Here is a 16,874-nt window from a genome sequence, read left to right as displayed (position 1 = left end):
GGATTTATGCTTCTTCTACCTAGTAACAATATGAAATTATAAATAACTCATGAAAAACAACATTTTCAGATATTTCAGATACCCTCCCCGCCCCTTTTTGTGTTTCCTGTGTTGGAAAATAACGCAAGAACAAAAACGACATTGCAACAGGTAGCTGGAGACGGCGCAGGTGTGTACAGTAAATAAAATAGATTATTCAAACCTGAATCTTGGCTGGATAGCACAAAAGTGGAGCAAATGCTATTTCACCCGAGCAAAAAGCTTTGCAACTCGTCCAATTTACTGTACGCGTTCAAATTTCCTCAAAGATGGTATTAAGTAGTGTAAGCAGAGGAAGAGAGATATGCAAGCCCAGGAAGAAAGTAGCTTTTGTGTGTTTTTATTTAAACACCAGAAATACAAAAAAGAAGACAACATATTGAAATAGATACAGAAATAGTCACTTCACAGCCAGAGGAATTCACAATTGTACGAACTAAAAAATGATACTTTTTACATATTTCCATTGTATGTCTTGCCTTTTGATTCTCTAAATTTCTAATAGAATTAAAATAAAGAAGGAATTCAACTTTAAAAGCATGAAGAGAGGGAGCAGTATTAGACCATTTACTTCTGGGGATAAAGTATTCAGCCAAAATAATGAACAGATCAATGATAAAAACATAGCCTTTATCCCAATCAGATCTAACAAACTATAAAACAATATCAAAATCTTTCAATTTAAAATTTACCTTTAAATGTTGAACAATAACAATTTGCAGATCTATCCAAAACAGTTTTGTATATATGTAGTTAACTAACAAATGTAACAGGGATTCCTTCTCATTATTACAAAATACACATAAGTCATCTTGTTCATGTTTAAATCTAGAAAATGTCAATTTAACGGGATAAAACCTATGAACGATCTTAAATGAAATTTCTTTAACTTTATTTGTACGACAGTATTTATCAGCAATTGTCCAAACGAATTTCCAATTTATATACCTAAACACAGTGAGAGCTTTTGTGTGTCTTGATAGAAACATGCACTCCAGTGACGTTTCGGGCAGAGTTCAGTTCCGGAAGCTGGCTAATTCTGGGGGCCGAGACCGGATGTGAAGTTCTGATTGGATCTCTCTGAAAGGCAGGGTTGCTCTGCTCTATAAATTCAGCAGCAGCTGTGGTTGCCGAGGGAAAACAAGAGGAGAGAGAGCTTAGATGAGGAAATGGAGTACAGGGTCTAGTGTGTCCATATATAAAACTCTTGAGCGTAGACTCTTAAACACAGCGCAAGAATCGTCTGGGTCTTTTAATTAGACCAGAATTGCTGTGCTCTGATCCTTAAGAGCTAATATCCTGCTACATTAACAGCCAGGAACAGCTGCTCAGTCATGGTGAAACAGCTGTTCCTGGATGCTAACTTTGACTTCAAATGTTGCAGAATCAGATTTATATTTAGACTTCCCCGCACCACCGTGAACAGATAAGTGGTGATGCTGTATCGGAAGTTGTTGTGATGTATCGACGTTTTGAAATGAATATAAATCATTTTGTTTCAGGACAAAGGAACCTCACGCGGCCCGGCTTTTGTCCGAAAGGTTCCAAAACAGGTGACGTTTTAAAATCAATGAAACAAAAACACCCTTTTCTCTCAGTCTTTTATTTGGACACTGCAGATCAAAGAATCCCATCTTCTCCCAACTGCTCTCAGTTTGCTTCGTGACAGATGTTGCCTCTGTCGTTTCAGGCAACGACAATTCTGTCGTGCTCTGCTGCACTGCCGAGCTACAACTGCAGAGTCTCGGTCTAGTAGAGACAAGTCTAGGCAGCGCTCAAACGCGGTGTGGAGAAGACTTGAGGGTAATATTTGAACCTGCGCCGTCAGATCAGAATGTCCCGGTTGTCACGTAGCTTTTATTTCAACACAAGCTTCATGTGTGCAGACGCCAGTGACCGCCTATAGCCAGCCCGGTTCTGGAGTGGCGCAATTGCGCAAGTTCCATGTCCAGCCTGATATGGTCAGTAAAAGGATAACTCCTCTTAAGCAACTGATTTGTGAGAGGAAACCGTTTCGAGATTACAAGATGAATAATTGTTATTAATTCCGTTTGCTTTTTCCATTCCCCTGACTGCCGATTTCACTTTCCCTGTAGCACACGTCATTTGGAATTTGGGAATGTTTTTTGCTTTAGAACGCGACTGTATTCTTCCGTCTTTACTATTTTTTACACTGCAGGACCGGTGTGTCTGTGTTACATACTCTAGGAATAAACAGGTATTGTGACACGTCACATGCGGCAGTCCCTCGGCCAAAAATGGTGTTTTTGGTTAAAGGATGCGTGCTTTTAGTACAAAACGTCCGTTTGGCATTTTCTGTTCACCCTTTTCCGTTGTCTCGGATGCATTTATCCGAAGGGGAAAGTAAGTACGAGTTGAAGCTGAATACGAAATAAAATGTGGATCAGTTCAAAACGTGCAGGAAGTGTAAACTCTAATTTGACAACGGGTTTGAGCTGTGCGCAGAATGCGAACTAGCGATCCACAAATTAGTGGCTAATTATTAATAAACCTCTACTGGCACAGAAGTATTCGTAATCGGCACAATAGGAAACTTCCAATGTTACTAAAAGACTAAATCGGACTATTTTACAGTTAAACAAATGGAATCAGTCATACTTTCAGACACCCTTGCAAACCACAACTTGATATCTGCCCGCATTTCATTTATCCACTGAAAAGCGCCTCCCGCGTGTTCCTGCAGCTTTGTAATTAGTTAAATTGTGACAATGTGTGTATCTACGCCTTTCCACTGATGTATCGGAATTGGTTTCAGTGTGGAGAGCTCTCCTGTCGGCGGAAATAACGTCTGCTTGCTACTGCTGCTCTCTATGTCGCCGCATGGAGTCCTGACATACACAGATAGCCATTTTAACGGGACGCTACTGTGTTGCTTTCTTTTATACTTTTGTGGCGTGTTCTTCGCTTGCGACACGTTGTGTGAATGTAGAAGCGATCGCCAAGAGGAAGAAAGTAAGTTGGCGGGGGAGGGAGACAGTGTCATACAGCTATATGTAAAGACTTCAATTTCGCATAAACTTCGCCAAGTCAGTGAAACTGGAGACTTCTCCGCCTGTTTCAAGACCGAATGGCACCGCTGCACCTGAATGACTGTTATGCATGTATTTCTGGAGCGGATTTCCAGTGCTCTGCTGTCCTTAGGATGGTGGATGCCTATCCGATGTTGTCTGGATCTGTTGTTTTGCACGTGGCGTGTGTAATTTTGTTAATGACGTCTCCTGACGGTGGGCTCCGCAGTGAAGACTAAAGCAATACAGGCAAATAAGAATAAAATATCTCGGTGTTGTGTATTGGTGCAAGTGTTTATTATCGTTTATTAGTATTTATTTTATGCAGTGTTGCACTTAAAGGTCCACTGTAAAATCATCTCTCAGTACTGTACTTGATACGGGCTACCCTGTTCAGACGTGTCCGCTTATGACGGGTTTTTAACTTCAATCTGACATTAACCGGAGAGAATACTTTTGTGTTGTTGTCAAACGGGGGAAAAGAGAACCGAGCACGGGGAATTTTTGTCTAGCTCCCTAAAAATCACGTCGACACGACCGACGACTACATAGGCTCGTTTGTGGTCGTCATATTTTTGATGATACTTTGTGAATGTCCATTATTGCATTTCATGATCGTTCTATCCAGTCCACTTTTGATCGGAAACTAAGGCATTGCCCAGCAGTTACGGACGTTTTGGACAATCGAACAGGGTCTGCAAATATTGGACCGATCCCTGTTCCTTTTCGCTTTAACTCCTTTTCAATACCTGGATCACAACCTTTCTTTGACCAGTTGACAGGCACTGATTGCCATAGTTTTGTTAAATATGTACACCTGAAAGATATTGCATGTAGCCATGACAAGAAGCCACCTGTGCTTCCTAACTTCCTCATGCAGCATTGTACATGCCTGTATTAATGAAGTGATAAGTTACACTACAATAGCTGGGCTAATGATGTTCTGGAAACCCCTGAACAAATTCTTTACATTTGCCCATGCAAATAAATGGGCAATGGGCAATAAATGGGAATTTTTCATCATTCACGTATTATTTTATGCACTAGCGATCTCAGCTTTGCTTTCTGAGTGAGACTAAAGGCGATTTCCCATCGTTAAGCAAGCATGATCAATTTCTGTTTTTGTGATCGTTTATAAACGGTGCCAGCTTGGCGTGCCTGAGAGGTACCACGGCGTGTTGTGCTCAGAGGTCCGAAAGCTGCTGCTGACCTGACCCTTGACCCCCTGACCCCCTGACCTCTGACGGCCTCTTGTCTTGTGTTCTAGTATAAGAAGTGTCCATGGCCTTTCTGGCAACAGCAGTGAGGAGGGCTGCCGCCTACAGGCCTTCCCTCCTGTCTCTGTGCCCCCCCGTCACGCGCTGCTACAGCAGCCCAGGAGAGAAGCCGACCGAGAAGAACGTCCCTTACGAAAAAACCCTGAAACAGGAAGGGGGCGCAGCCAGCGGGCCCACCAGAGCCCTGCCCGAGTCTGCAGATGCTGTTGTGATCGGAGGAGGCAGCTTGGGGTGCCAGACCGTGTACCACCTGGCGAAAATGGGCATGACCAACGTGGTGCTCCTGGAACGCGACCGCCTCACGGCGGGCACCACTTGGCACACGGCGGGTAAGAGCTGGCACCCTGTTCTCAAGTGCGCGCCGGCCGTTACTTCAAGGGGAACTGCAGTCCCGATTTCTCTGACCGGTTGTCAAGTCTTGGTAACAAAATAGTCATTGATGGTCTAGGATGTTGTCGTTTTTTTTTAGGCCTTCTGAATCAAGCAGAAGATCGTGAACTTTGTGAAAGTCCTGGAAGCCGCCATGTTGGCCCAAACCCCTGGTCTCGCCACTAGCGCGAGCTCCCACGCATTGTGCCCTTCCCGCTCACTAGTCACTGTAATGACTGATGTACTGTGATGCGCGAGCGAATAAGTACAGGTTGTGCAGCTGACGTTTCGCCCCAGAAATGTTCCAACGCGATCTGCTTGCCAAGTTAATAAGCAAGTCCCATTTATCGGCAAAATCGTCTCAAGGTCGAGAGCAATAGTTCTGTTGGATTAAACGAGATGTATTCACGAGCCTGCTTGTTTACAGCGTCATGGGGCTGCTTCACCTCACTGGAAGTTTGGTTGCCTCGTTCTGAATCGCAGAACATGGCGCTGTGCATATCTGGAAATTTTAATCTATTTGTGGTGGAAATGGGAGGTTTTACAAGTTACTGTGTGCATTTGACTTTCATTGCGGTTTTAAAATTTCCCGCGGATTGCCCTCATCAGTGCCGGTTCTTTCTAACCTCGGAATGTAAAGACGGCATTGCAGTTCCCCTTTAAGAGGCAGCTGGGTGTCAGTGACGGGGAGAATGTGGAGGGGTGGGCTGTGCACTGACTGCTGAGGGTCCCTCTGTGCAGGCCTGCTCTGGCAGCTGCGGCCCAGCGACGTGGAGGTGGAGCTCCTGGCCCACACCCGGCAGGTGGTGAGCTGCGACCTGGAGCGGGAGACCGGCCTTCACACCGGCTGGATCCAGAACGGAGGCCTCTTCATCGCCTCCAGCAAGCAGAGGCTGGACGAGTACAGGCGGCTCATGTCGGTACGGATGCTCCCACCGAGAATCGCCTTCACCCGATGCGGAATGGTGGGACCGGAAGGGAGGAGGAGGACCGGCAAATGTGCTCTTCTGCCGTGCCCACCATTCAGACACGCTCGCCTTTTCACATGTACAAGCTCCGTGGGGTCATACAGGAGAGTTAGCACTGATTGGAGGAGGGGTGCGTCTCTCACTGTCTCGCTGCAAGGAGCCCGATTGCTGATTGGGGACTTCTGGTCACATGACCCAGATTCTAACCAGCAGTTTCCTGCTTCTGCTTCTTGATACTCCCAATTCCAACTGTGCTCTTGGTTTTGCAGTGTAACCCACAGATGATCTAGCCCTTTGCCCGTTAGGTCCGTTTTTCCGGCTTCCCATTAACATCTGGAAGCAGCGGCAGCTGAAAACATTTGGAGAGGTCTAATTAAGCATGTTGTATTAATCCGTTAAGATTTTGACAGCTCAGTGGGACACACTGAAGGTACTTGGTCATAACAGTGGTTTAATTTAATATTGAAGAAAAGAAACGCAACATTTCGGCTGTGGAGCCTTCTTCAGCTTGGCACCCGAAGAACTCTCCACAGCCGGAACGTTTCTTTTCTTCTCTTTTCAGCATGGGATAAACCTTTCCTTGTTCTTTTGCAGCGTGCCGACGCGGTTACCTACTCTGAACTGCTTCATTTAATATTGTTCTTCTTGGTAAAAGGTAGAGAAACACTGGACACAAACTGAAGGCACCTCTACGTTTGTTGTCTCAGTCATAAAGATCTTGTAATTAACAGTGGCGTTTTCCTATAAATTGCTCTGTGTTACACGGACGAACATTACAATTGCTGGGAGCAGACAAAAGCAGTTGGCCAGTCAGGCGGGCAAGTCTAGTGTGTTAGATTCTGCCTTGGAACTAGAGGGATTCAAAGTGTTTTTTTTCCCCCAAGATCAGATTGTCTCAAGTGTTATCACCTGTGCTTCTGCCCACTGAGCCCCTGTGTTGGGTGGGTGCGGTGTTACTTTTGTATTTCCAGCTGGGGAAAGTGTACGGCATCGAATCTCATGTCCTGTCCCCTGCCGAGACCAAGGACCTGTATCCCCTGATGAACGTGGATGACCTATACGGCACGCTGTATGTTCCCAAAGATGGCACCATGGACCCAGCAGGCACCTGTACCACCCTGACCAGGGCAGCCAGCGCCAGGGGCGCATTAGTGAGCCTTTTTTTTTTTGCTTACCCTGCACAGTTTAACCCCCTTTCGAGTGTCTGAAGTCTCCTTCTTTCCTGTTCCTTGTACTTTCTCCTCGAATGCCATCGTCTGCTGTCTTGCGATGTTGTTGGTTCTGTGTTCTGGTTCAATGCTGTTAGCCAAGCTGAAATCCAGTCCACCTCTGTGTTTGCCCGTGCAAAGCCAGGACTCGCCCATTTGCACAATTGATGATTCTGTTGGTGTCTGTTTAAAGGGATCAATAGGCATCTTTTTGATCAGACCAAAAAAGGAGAGGGAGCATGTGGAACAGTTGTCGCCCAGGCTGTGAGATGGTCAGTCTCTGGTGGTTCCTTCTTTAATCAGTATCTGTGCTGATGAGCACAACTGCCCTTCGATGTTTTGTGCCATCAAGCACACAATAACCTTTTCTTTAAAGTCATGGTGATTGCACACAGCAGACAAGAGAACAGACCAAATATAGATGATCAATTTGAGAAATAGTCTGGGTAATTACAGAAAGGCTTTAGCCATTGGCAGTGTAGTGTGATCCTCAGAGCCATTGGCTTCTAACTAGCAAATGAGCAAGATGGAGTAATAAAAGACCATGTTGTTAGTAACTGTTCTCATGAAGCTTTTAAATATTATATCCTTATGTCATCAGTGCCACTGGTGGTGTATTAAAAATCTTTGGAACCAGTAATCCAGTAATCAGGAATCAGTCATAGAGAGACCCACAGAAAGAGGTACAGTACACACCAATAATAATCATTAGGAACGAAAAAGCCTCATTCCACCGAAATTATTCATCTTTTTGTTCTGAAGTTGTTTTTGGCACTCATCCCTGAAATCTGCACAGTGCAATAACCAGCAGGGAAAACCCATTTTTTAATAGTGCCCAAAGTGTTTGGGGGAAATTGAGTGTTTCTTGTGTGTGCAATATCAAAATACAGACAGGCCCCCAAAATATCTTCAGTGATCAGGTAAAAATGGCAACTGCTCCCTCTGTCTATCCCCTCTAAGCTCTATTTTACTCCAAACTCCCTAGACTCTATTTATCCCTCAGCTAACCTCTCACATTGGAGACATAGAGGTATTTCCAAAAATTGCTGTGATTTTCTCGCGTAGCAAGGCAGGTAACTGCAGAATGAGAACCGGCTTTCACAGGCACTGGTAAGCAGGGAGGTTCACATGGGCGAGGGTGTTGAAGGTATGATGTTCCCCCTCCCTTCCTCACTGAATATACCACACTGCTCTGAATGATTGTGGCCAGTGCTGTCCTTGTCCTGCTGGTCACAGGTGATCGAGAACTGCCCGGTGACGGGAATCCAGGTAGAGACGGACGATCTTGGGTGGAGGAAGGTGAAAGCTGTGGAGACGCCTCATGGGACTATCAGCACTCCCTGTGTTGTCAACTGTGCAGGTAAGAATCGCCCATTCTTGTATGATTTGCCTCTGCGTTCTGTAGGTTAATGACCGAAATGTACTGAATAGGCTGTGTAGTTGTACTGTGCAGCGCATCCTTGATCTGATTAATCCCGGCCTCAGCAGGAGTTATAATCATTCCTCTTTCATTTTATTGACACAATGCCTTGTGCTTTTTTGGAGCTCTTATCTGTATTCATTCTGTTCTGAAGTCTCTTGTGTGCTGTTCTTTTATAAGAAATCTATATCTTTCTGTCATTGGTTTGTGTAACTATTAGATCTCTTTACATGCATCTTCAGGCTGTTTTAGCTCTGATGGGTATGGGTGTGCGTTTGTTTTTTTTGCAGATTTAGCAGTTTTTAGACAAATGCTTGATTGCTCATCTCTGAAGCAGTGCTCCAAAAGCCTGACTTGTCGGGCATTTTAAAGAAAACAAATTCCTAATCTTGGTTTAACAAATATTCTAGGGTGGAGCGCACCTCGTGAGTCTTTTTCAGGGCTTTCAGAAAGGTGTGAGGTCAGCGCTCAAATGATGTGCCTCAGAGGTTTGAAGGTGAACATTTTAAAACTAGTTCAAGTCGTATAAAATCCACAATTTTTTTCACAGTTGTTTACACTGGTCATCTCTCGATGAAAGAAAGGAGATAGTTTTAGACCTGGACTGAGCTGGAAGATTTATTTCATGCTTTCCAGGTGAACTGGATCTCTAACAAAAGCAGAGTAGAATTATCAATTTCTTAATTTCCTATACATTTCACAAGTAGGAGGCAACTCTACACTTTGGACCAGAATGTCTAAAAACTATTGGCCCAGTATAGTGAGAGGGACAACTGCTGTAGAATGTACTGCTCTTTGAATGAGATATTAAGCTGAGTTTCTGGCTCCTCGCTCATTAAAAATTCCATGGCAGTATTTGTAGATTCAGGGTGGTTAACCCTGGTGTTCGGGCTAAAGTCCACTCTGGGTTTGAGCAATCTGACCTCCCCTGAGTTTTGTCTCTGTTCACCTAGAGAAGCGGTTTGTTAAGACTCCCCCTGGCTGCTGTCCAGTGGGATTGCAGAATGGCCGCTGTGTGTCTCCATGGTGGGGGCTGCACCTCACTAGTGGAGGAAATGGGTCCCCATTTATTGTTAATCTAAAATGCTTTGGGATACATTGGGATGAAGTTTCCTATATAAATGCAAGATTTGTTTCCATCATTCTTAACTGTATTTCATGATCGCATTTGGCAACTGCGGGTGAAAATGATTGTGGCTATTTCAGAAATTAATGGACAGGACACCAAAATCGCATTGTTGATGGGTGAGATGGTTTCTTTTTCCTCTGCTCATTTTGAAAAGGCCTTTTAAGAGCAGGACTTTCTGCAGTACTCACTGGTAGGAGTCTCTCTGGGCCACAAGGTGGCAGACTGAACCAGCTGTTCAGTTGCTCTCTAAAGAGCATCAAGCGCAAGCAGAACACATTACAGCCCTGCTTTCCATTGCTCGTTCAGGCAGAAAGGTCCCGTTGTTGAGGAGAGGTTTTGAAATAAATGAGATAGATTTGCCCCCCGAGAGGGGGATAAGCAGATTTATTCTAGGGGTGCATTTTCAGAGACGTGGAGCATTTTCCCCCACATGTGCCTCTGTCTTGTGGACCTGATGTGGATGAACCCTATGACTGTATGTGTGCCAGGCTGGTACAGTGCCAGTTGTTAGAGCTCAGTGCGTCTTTGTTGCGGGCTGGGAGCTTCACCCCTTCTCTGCAGGAGGCAAAGCATCAGCATAATAAGAATGGGTTACAGTTATATAGCACTTTTCTGGACACTCCACTCAAAGCCCTTTATAGGTGATGGGGAATCCCACTACCAACACCAGTGCGCAGCCCCACCTGGATGATGGGATGCCAGTCAGCTCCCCCCACACACCAGCTCTCAGTGGGGAGGAGAGCAGAGTGATGGAGCCAGTTCAGAGATGGGGGATTAGTAGGAGGCCATGATTGGTAAATGCCAGTCGGAAATTTGGCCGGGGGGTGGGGGGTTGACACCCATGGGGTGACCCCTTGTCCCCTTGATTTCCGCAGGGGTCTGGGCGCGGAAGCTGGGCGGCATGGCGGGGGTGAACGTGCCTCTGGTCGCCATGCATCACGCCTACGTGGTGACTGAGAGGATCGAGGGGATTCAGGTAACCGGAGCTCGGAGATCCTTTTACATTTTGTGCTAAAATTCCGCAAGCGTCAGCCGGTGCTTACAGCTCGTCTTGCAGGGTCACCCTGTCTTTTGGTTTTCGTTCCGTCTTGCAACCTTAAGAACTTGATCTGCATCATCTGTTCATTTCATTGTCCACTGTTTCTGGTCTACGTATTATAAATGACCTAGAAAATGTGGTGAATTGCAGCACTTCATGACCAGCAGTGATCTACTGCTATAATAATAATAATAATAATAATAATTGCTTACACTTATGTAGCACTTTTTCTGGACACTCCACTCAAAGCGCTTTACAGGTAATGGGGAATCCCACTGCCACCACCAATGTGCAGCATCCACCTATAGTCGGTTATGAAAGATTTTACGTATTGCACAGGGCAGTGATGTGTCAGAGCTGCAGTTTCTTTTTTGTTCTGCGGCGTGCAGTCTTTTTTTTGTGTTAAATTTTGTCTTGGTCCCATTTTTAGCGTGGGCCTGAAGTTAGTATTCATATCCAGATCACGGCTGAAATCTGAAATGCATGGATGTATGAGGAGTGGACCAAGAGCGTCAGTAAATGTCGAATTTATTCTACTTGAGATCGGAACTTTGGTCTCTGTAGTCTTCTGATTAATTGATCAACAATGGTTAGAGCTTAATGTTTGAACTTCAGTGGCATTGAAAATGTCTATATTACTGTACAGTTTTTAGTAACTGTCTTTTATTTTACAAGGAGCTTAATGTCATTACATCATGTGCATATCTGCTGTTTATTTACTTGTCTGTAAATACAGACAAGTAAAATCTGTAAAATCTGTTGGCCTCAATAGGACTGTCTCTGCCAAGCCCTCTCTCATGCTGTCGGGTGCCAAAGGACTTCTGTGCCCTTGGCAGCCTTCTGCTGGGCTTTTTCTGAGAGTTTCACCCTGGATCTTATTCTAAAGACAGCTGTGATTGAGGGGATCGTGAAATTGCAGTTGCTGATCCATTATGTAAACCCCATTTCTTTTCAGCCTCTTTTTTTGGGGTACAAACTGATTACACAACCTTTCCTAGGAAGTGCAGTCAGACTGTGTTCTCCCAGTGGATGGTACTGTATGCTCTGCTGTTCCTCCTTTTGCAATTGGCAAAGGCGATCATTTCTGTTTTCAGGTGCAATGCCTACCGCGAGATGCAGCTGTGCACATTGTTAGCGCGAAGAGTTATGTACCAGCAGGGGGCAGTCTGCCATCGCATTGAAGTGGGTGGCATACAGATCTAGAATCTACAGCTTCATAGGAGACGTGTACCGAGCTGTGTGGGAGAGAGTCTTTTGTGCTGATTCTGTTTATGGATGGTTGCTTGTCAAGATCAGTGCTCTAAAGGGGATTTTTTTAAATCTTGTCCACTGTTGTTAGGTTGAAAGTGAGTGTGTTTTTTAGATGATTGTTTTCCTACCAGCCCCCAGCAGATCGGAATGAAACCAGGTTAGAAAATCTTCTTGCATGTGGACAGCCAGTGCCCTCATAGCTCTGGTCGTGTTGCACTGTAATGGATGAAGCGTGAGGCTACATGCAGAGCCCTTCTAAAAACCACATGCTCCATTAACTCTGTAAATGCCAGAATTTCACTCAGTCCTGCGTTATCGGAGCCGAATCAAGAACACTTCATCTGGCGAGCGGGGCTGAGTGATGCATATTGGCTTGGATCGCCTTTGATTTCTTGATCTGTGAAACCTGACTGATAGAAAATGCTTGGTTTCTTTTTAGTTTTGGTTTGCCTTGAAGCAGGTTTGTCGTATAGCTGGACGATCCTCAATGAAGCAGCTGCTACAAGTTCTTCGGGTTTTCATACCACCCAAGCTTTTAATTAGTTAATTTAAACAAGAATATATATTAATTTCAAGCTTTTAGTCATTTTGGGCACTTGGGTTCACTTTAAAACCATACAGGCCTGTGGTTCCAATAGCAGGTTATGGTAAGCCAGCTTAAGGGGCTGCAATTTCAACCTGCATGTCACTAGAGGCTGCTAAAGGGCATCTAATTGTTGTAAAAACACACACTGGGTGTTAATTTTTGCATTAGATTTTTGGTGATGGGTGTTGAATGCACATTCATAAAGCTTCCTGCACCTACTTTGATGTTTTTATTTGCACGAATTCCTGAAACTGCCCTAGGTAAAGGGTTATTGTGGGGTTGCTTAAAAACTGTCTCTCATACCAGTAAGAGATGCCTAAATCCTTGTTGGAGGACCTGTATGTTTAGTGTTAGCATCTTAAGAATTCACAAAACCTTTTAATCTATCATGTGATATTTTGTGGATCTTCATTGTATCCCAAGTTCCAATTTGATTTTCATTATTTTAAGGGCTCCTTTCTAATCAAAACAGACCTGCCTGTAACAATCTGGTATCGAGTTATGCGTTCTCCATGCTACATGCTTTTGGGATGGTAGATCAGGTGTAATCAAACACCAAGTGATTCTTTTTAAATAAAACCCAGGTAGTAGTAGGCTGAAGCTAAGAATAAGCTTCTTTACGTTGTGAAATGCTGTGCTGCTGTGGATGGAAATCTAAGGAAGGTTATAACTGGGGAAAAAAATCTTTTTAAGGTGATGCATGACTTTCACCAGCTCAGATGCAAAACCAGTCTTATGTAGAAATGCTCTTAACACCCCTTGTTCCCAGACTCTTATCCTTCTGCAGCCATTCCAGTTTTCTTTCCTGTTAGCTGCTTATTCGTATTGTGACTTTTAGTGGCAAAGTGATAATACAAGTCAATCGGCTGCAATTAAAAATCCTTGTCTGCGATTGCAGTAATTACTCGCCCCTAATCAACCTCGTTTGACACCTCCAAATAATCGGATTAACTTCTTACCGTCTGTCCTCAGCATTGGCATAATGCACACCTGAAACCTTTGTCTGAAGTGAGCGCACGTCTCTGAGACCCTCACATTGTAATACGTCTTAAATTGTGACATTAAATTTGTGTAATGTTTGAAGCTTACATCCAGTGAATTCCCATAGTGAATTGTGGTCGGTTACTGCTATCAGAGATCATAATCTTTCAGGCCCAGCAAATATGTATTTTTTTCTCCTCTCTCCACAGAACATGCCCAATGTCCGGGACCATGATGCATCTGTGTACCTCCGTCTCCAAGGCGATGCTCTCTCTGTTGGAGGTTACGAACCAGATCCTATCTTCTGGAATGAGGCAAGTTGGAGTGTGTGACCCTCTCTGCCCAGAATCAGAAGCATTAAATTACATTAAATTTCAATGTTAGGGCGGTCCATTTGTGGCTTTACAATTTAATTGCAAGCAATGCTTGGTTAAAAACATTCTCCTCTCATCCAGCTGGTTTGACTCTGCTACCGGTTTATATTAGAAAAAACTCCAGCAAAACCTTCAGCACATTATCGTCCTTAGTGTGTCTTCCACCTAGGAGCCAAAACTGCACTAGACAGCCAGTTCTGATCGGTTATGACAGAGCAGGCAGGCCTTAAAAAATTAAGAACTCTGTGGGCACTTGAAGCTGTCAGATCCAGTTGAAAGCAGTGGAATCTTTAGCGTCTGGTACCGAGAAAGCCTTTCTAAGTAGAGATTGATTTTACTTGTGCGTTCAACACCTACAGCCCATTTCGGCATCGCGTGATTTAACCTGAAAAGGCAGCCCTTAAAGAAAAAGAAAATCACTGTAGCAAAATAAAACATGCTGCGTATTTATCCCGCTCTCTGTGAAAGCTACAGCAAAATTGCTCGATCGAAGGCCTGTTATGTGACGGGTAAATAACACTGAAACTCTCCTCTTATGCCAGTATTTGTGCGCTGAAAGCAGTGCAAAGGGCAGAAATGCGATGTGAGATCATATGCTTTATTTGAGAAAAGTAATTTTGAGAAACGTTCATCTGAAAAGTGCTGGACAAATAAATCCTAAATTAGCGCCAAGTTATCCAGGCAAAATGCACTGACAGATGGTGAACATTGTGAAATCTATGGTAAACATGTTTTAAAGAGCAGGTTTGAAAATGGAGACCCAAAACTGCTACTCTCGGGCTATATTCAACAGCAGACAGGCTGGGCAGAGAGTAACTGCAGAGGGAGGTGTGTAATTGATCAGGTCAGCAGTAAAAGGGGGAAAGATCCGCACTAATATTTTAAACTAGCGGTTCCCATTCCTGGTTTTGGGAACTTCCACACCTGCTGGGTTTTGTTCATCCCGAGCCTTGAAATAATTGAACTCTTAACAGACCTAAACCAGATAATTGATGGTTCAACTACTTAAAATGAATTGAATTGTTTCATTTGAACTTTTTAATTTCTTCCAGTCCCTAAACACACAGGAGGTCGACTTTGAACTATTGAGGTTTGTGAGTAACTTAAAATCTCCGAACCTTTGAGTAGGAAAAAATACCCAAGGCGCTAACCAAGGAACTTGTTTCAGTTTAGGGTTCATTGTCTAGGCAGCTGAGCTCTTTACTTAAAAAAACCAGGTGTGGGGGTCCCCAGTCCTGTTACTGTGTTAACGAATCGGCATGGCAAAGCAATCGCACAACAGTGTTGAATACTCCAGGGTTTGGGCAATCGGAGCAAAGCAAGGCGCCCATATTGAGAAACCTTCACAAATACCTGAAAAAAGACTTGAGTAACGTTCAATAATGAGTTGCACTCAGGTTCCCTGAAACCTGCTCTTCAAGTCACTCAATCTGGGTCTACCAACGTAGCTGGTGTTTGTGAGACCATCACAGCCGGGGTTCATAGGACAGATGGAGCCGGTTCTCTAACAGTGATACAGTGGAGGATTAGACACAGAACCCGCCAATCTGATCCTGTCTGCTCTACAGGATCCTACACCCGATCATGACAGCACACAGCATGGTTTTTGGGGTTCGCTATGGTGACCCCCAGCCTGCACTCCCAAGTGGCAGAATTGGGGTATTGAGTCATCATGGATGCTCACGACTGTCGGTCTCGTCCTGAGGTCTGGATGGAGGCTTTCTCCCGATGAGCTAGTTTTCATCTTTCAAATCTCTTCCAAAGGCCTTGTGGGATTGCGTTCATTTTGATCAGACTTTTCACCCTGGATAAAGATGAATCAATAGCTGGAAAAAAAAATGAGGCAAAAGTATCTTTGAACTTGCATAGTAAGAGCCCTCTAGACTGATTACCTACAGAAGGTCAAGCCTCACAATTAAACATTTTATCTCCACACTCAACAGTATCCATACAAGTTGTAATTTTTTATGCATTCAGGATTTTACTGGCATAACTGTCAACAGCCGCAGAATATCTAATGGGATTTATTGAACTGCCACTTGTCTGAAACTTCAGTTGCACTGGTCCAATGTAGGCCAAAACTGTCAGGGAGAGCAGAAAAGCAGTTCAAGGAGTCTGTTAGCATCACTCATGTGAAGTGACATCTCAGGATTCTAATGGCTGAGGTGTTGGAGATAAGGCTTTGAATGAATGAAGTGGGGGGGGGCATGTATCGTGTAGTTTGCCAAGGGCACACTTAAACCTAAAACAAATGAATCGGTAAAACTTGGTAAGAAACATCCCATCCTCACCCATCGTATTTCGTTATCGCCCCTGATGATCCATTTCAGGACAGGAAGGCAAAGGATCTGTGGTAGCACTGTGTTTGCATGTAAAACTCCATTCATTACAGAATCCTGGCAGTTCGCCTGTTTCTTGGATCGAGGTAGAGAGGCTGTGACTCTTAATTTACAGGTGAAGGGTTGTTGTTATGGGTGAAGCAGCAATTTTGAGGGCTCGGGTCACTTGACTGTAGGAAACATGCATTTCCAGCTCTCTGCATTTAACATGAAACTTCTTCCAGTCTCAAAATAGCCGACATTAAAGATGCGTAGGATTAAAAAGTTTACTTTTGTTCTGGGATGGCCTTCCTGAGGGGGAATGATTGACTGGTTTGATGGGGGTGGGGAGGGAAACACTGGTCTGTCAGCCAGAAGGTGCGAGACTCTCTGGTTTCCAGTCCGAAACGTAGTGTCACTTGAGGGTGTGCTTACTGGGTTAGCTAGGGCATTGATCTGAAAGCACATCAGGCCAGCTAAACTTGGAAGAAGGATGTCGCAGAAATATTGCTCTGTTCACGTACTGAACTGTTGACTTGCAGGTGTCGGATAAATTTGCCTTCAGCTTGTTCGATCTGGACTGGGACGTCTTCATGCAGCACATCGAAGGAGCCATCAACCGCATTCCTGCCTTGGAGAGTACTGGGATCAAATCGACGGTGTGCGGACCAGGTACGAGAGAGCCCAGCGGGGTGGGGTGGGGGGGTGAATTTCTTCTTTCTGTTCCTCGGGGGGTTGTTTTGAAAGTCGTCCATTTTTTTTAGATTGCTCGTCCTCGGATAGTTTTATCTAAAAAAAAAAGTGCCTGTCACAGCTGGATCGTCGCAGCCTGTCACAGATAAATCTTCTGCGCTGAGTACTAGCCTGGAAGTGTGAAAGGTTGTAC

General features: G+C 44.5%; 1 protein-coding gene across 6 annotated transcripts in view; it reads left to right on the top strand.

The window, feature by feature from the left end:
• sardh (sarcosine dehydrogenase) overlaps positions 1-16,874 on the top strand; it is a 135,138-nt gene that overhangs the window by 1,809 nt on the left and 116,455 nt on the right. The window contains exons 1-8 of one of the 6 annotated variants that reach the window (XM_069183262.1): positions 1,754-1,842; positions 4,336-4,674; positions 5,456-5,634; positions 6,654-6,833; positions 8,127-8,250; positions 10,315-10,415; positions 13,506-13,610; positions 16,531-16,660. In XM_069183262.1, coding sequence (XP_069039363.1) covers positions 4,350-4,674; positions 5,456-5,634; positions 6,654-6,833; positions 8,127-8,250; positions 10,315-10,415; positions 13,506-13,610; positions 16,531-16,660 — 1,144 coding nt within the window. In that variant the 5' untranslated portion in view covers positions 1,754-1,842; positions 4,336-4,349. Of the gene's footprint in view, positions 1-1,753; positions 1,843-1,905; positions 2,001-2,124; positions 2,258-2,304; positions 2,404-2,810; positions 3,013-4,335; positions 4,675-5,455; positions 5,635-6,653; positions 6,834-8,126; positions 8,251-10,314; positions 10,416-13,505; positions 13,611-16,530; positions 16,661-16,874 lie in introns of those variants that run through there. The other 5 variants (XM_069183260.1, XM_069183263.1, XM_069183261.1 and 2 more) reach the window with 5 other exon arrangements.

The sequence above is a fragment of the Lepisosteus oculatus genome, chromosome 24, assembly GCF_040954835.1.
Source record: "Lepisosteus oculatus isolate fLepOcu1 chromosome 24, fLepOcu1.hap2, whole genome shotgun sequence".
Lineage (NCBI taxonomy): Eukaryota > Metazoa > Chordata > Actinopteri > Semionotiformes > Lepisosteidae > Lepisosteus > Lepisosteus oculatus.
The sequence above is the reverse complement of the archived record's forward strand: the minus strand, read 5'-3'. Positions and strand labels throughout refer to the sequence as shown.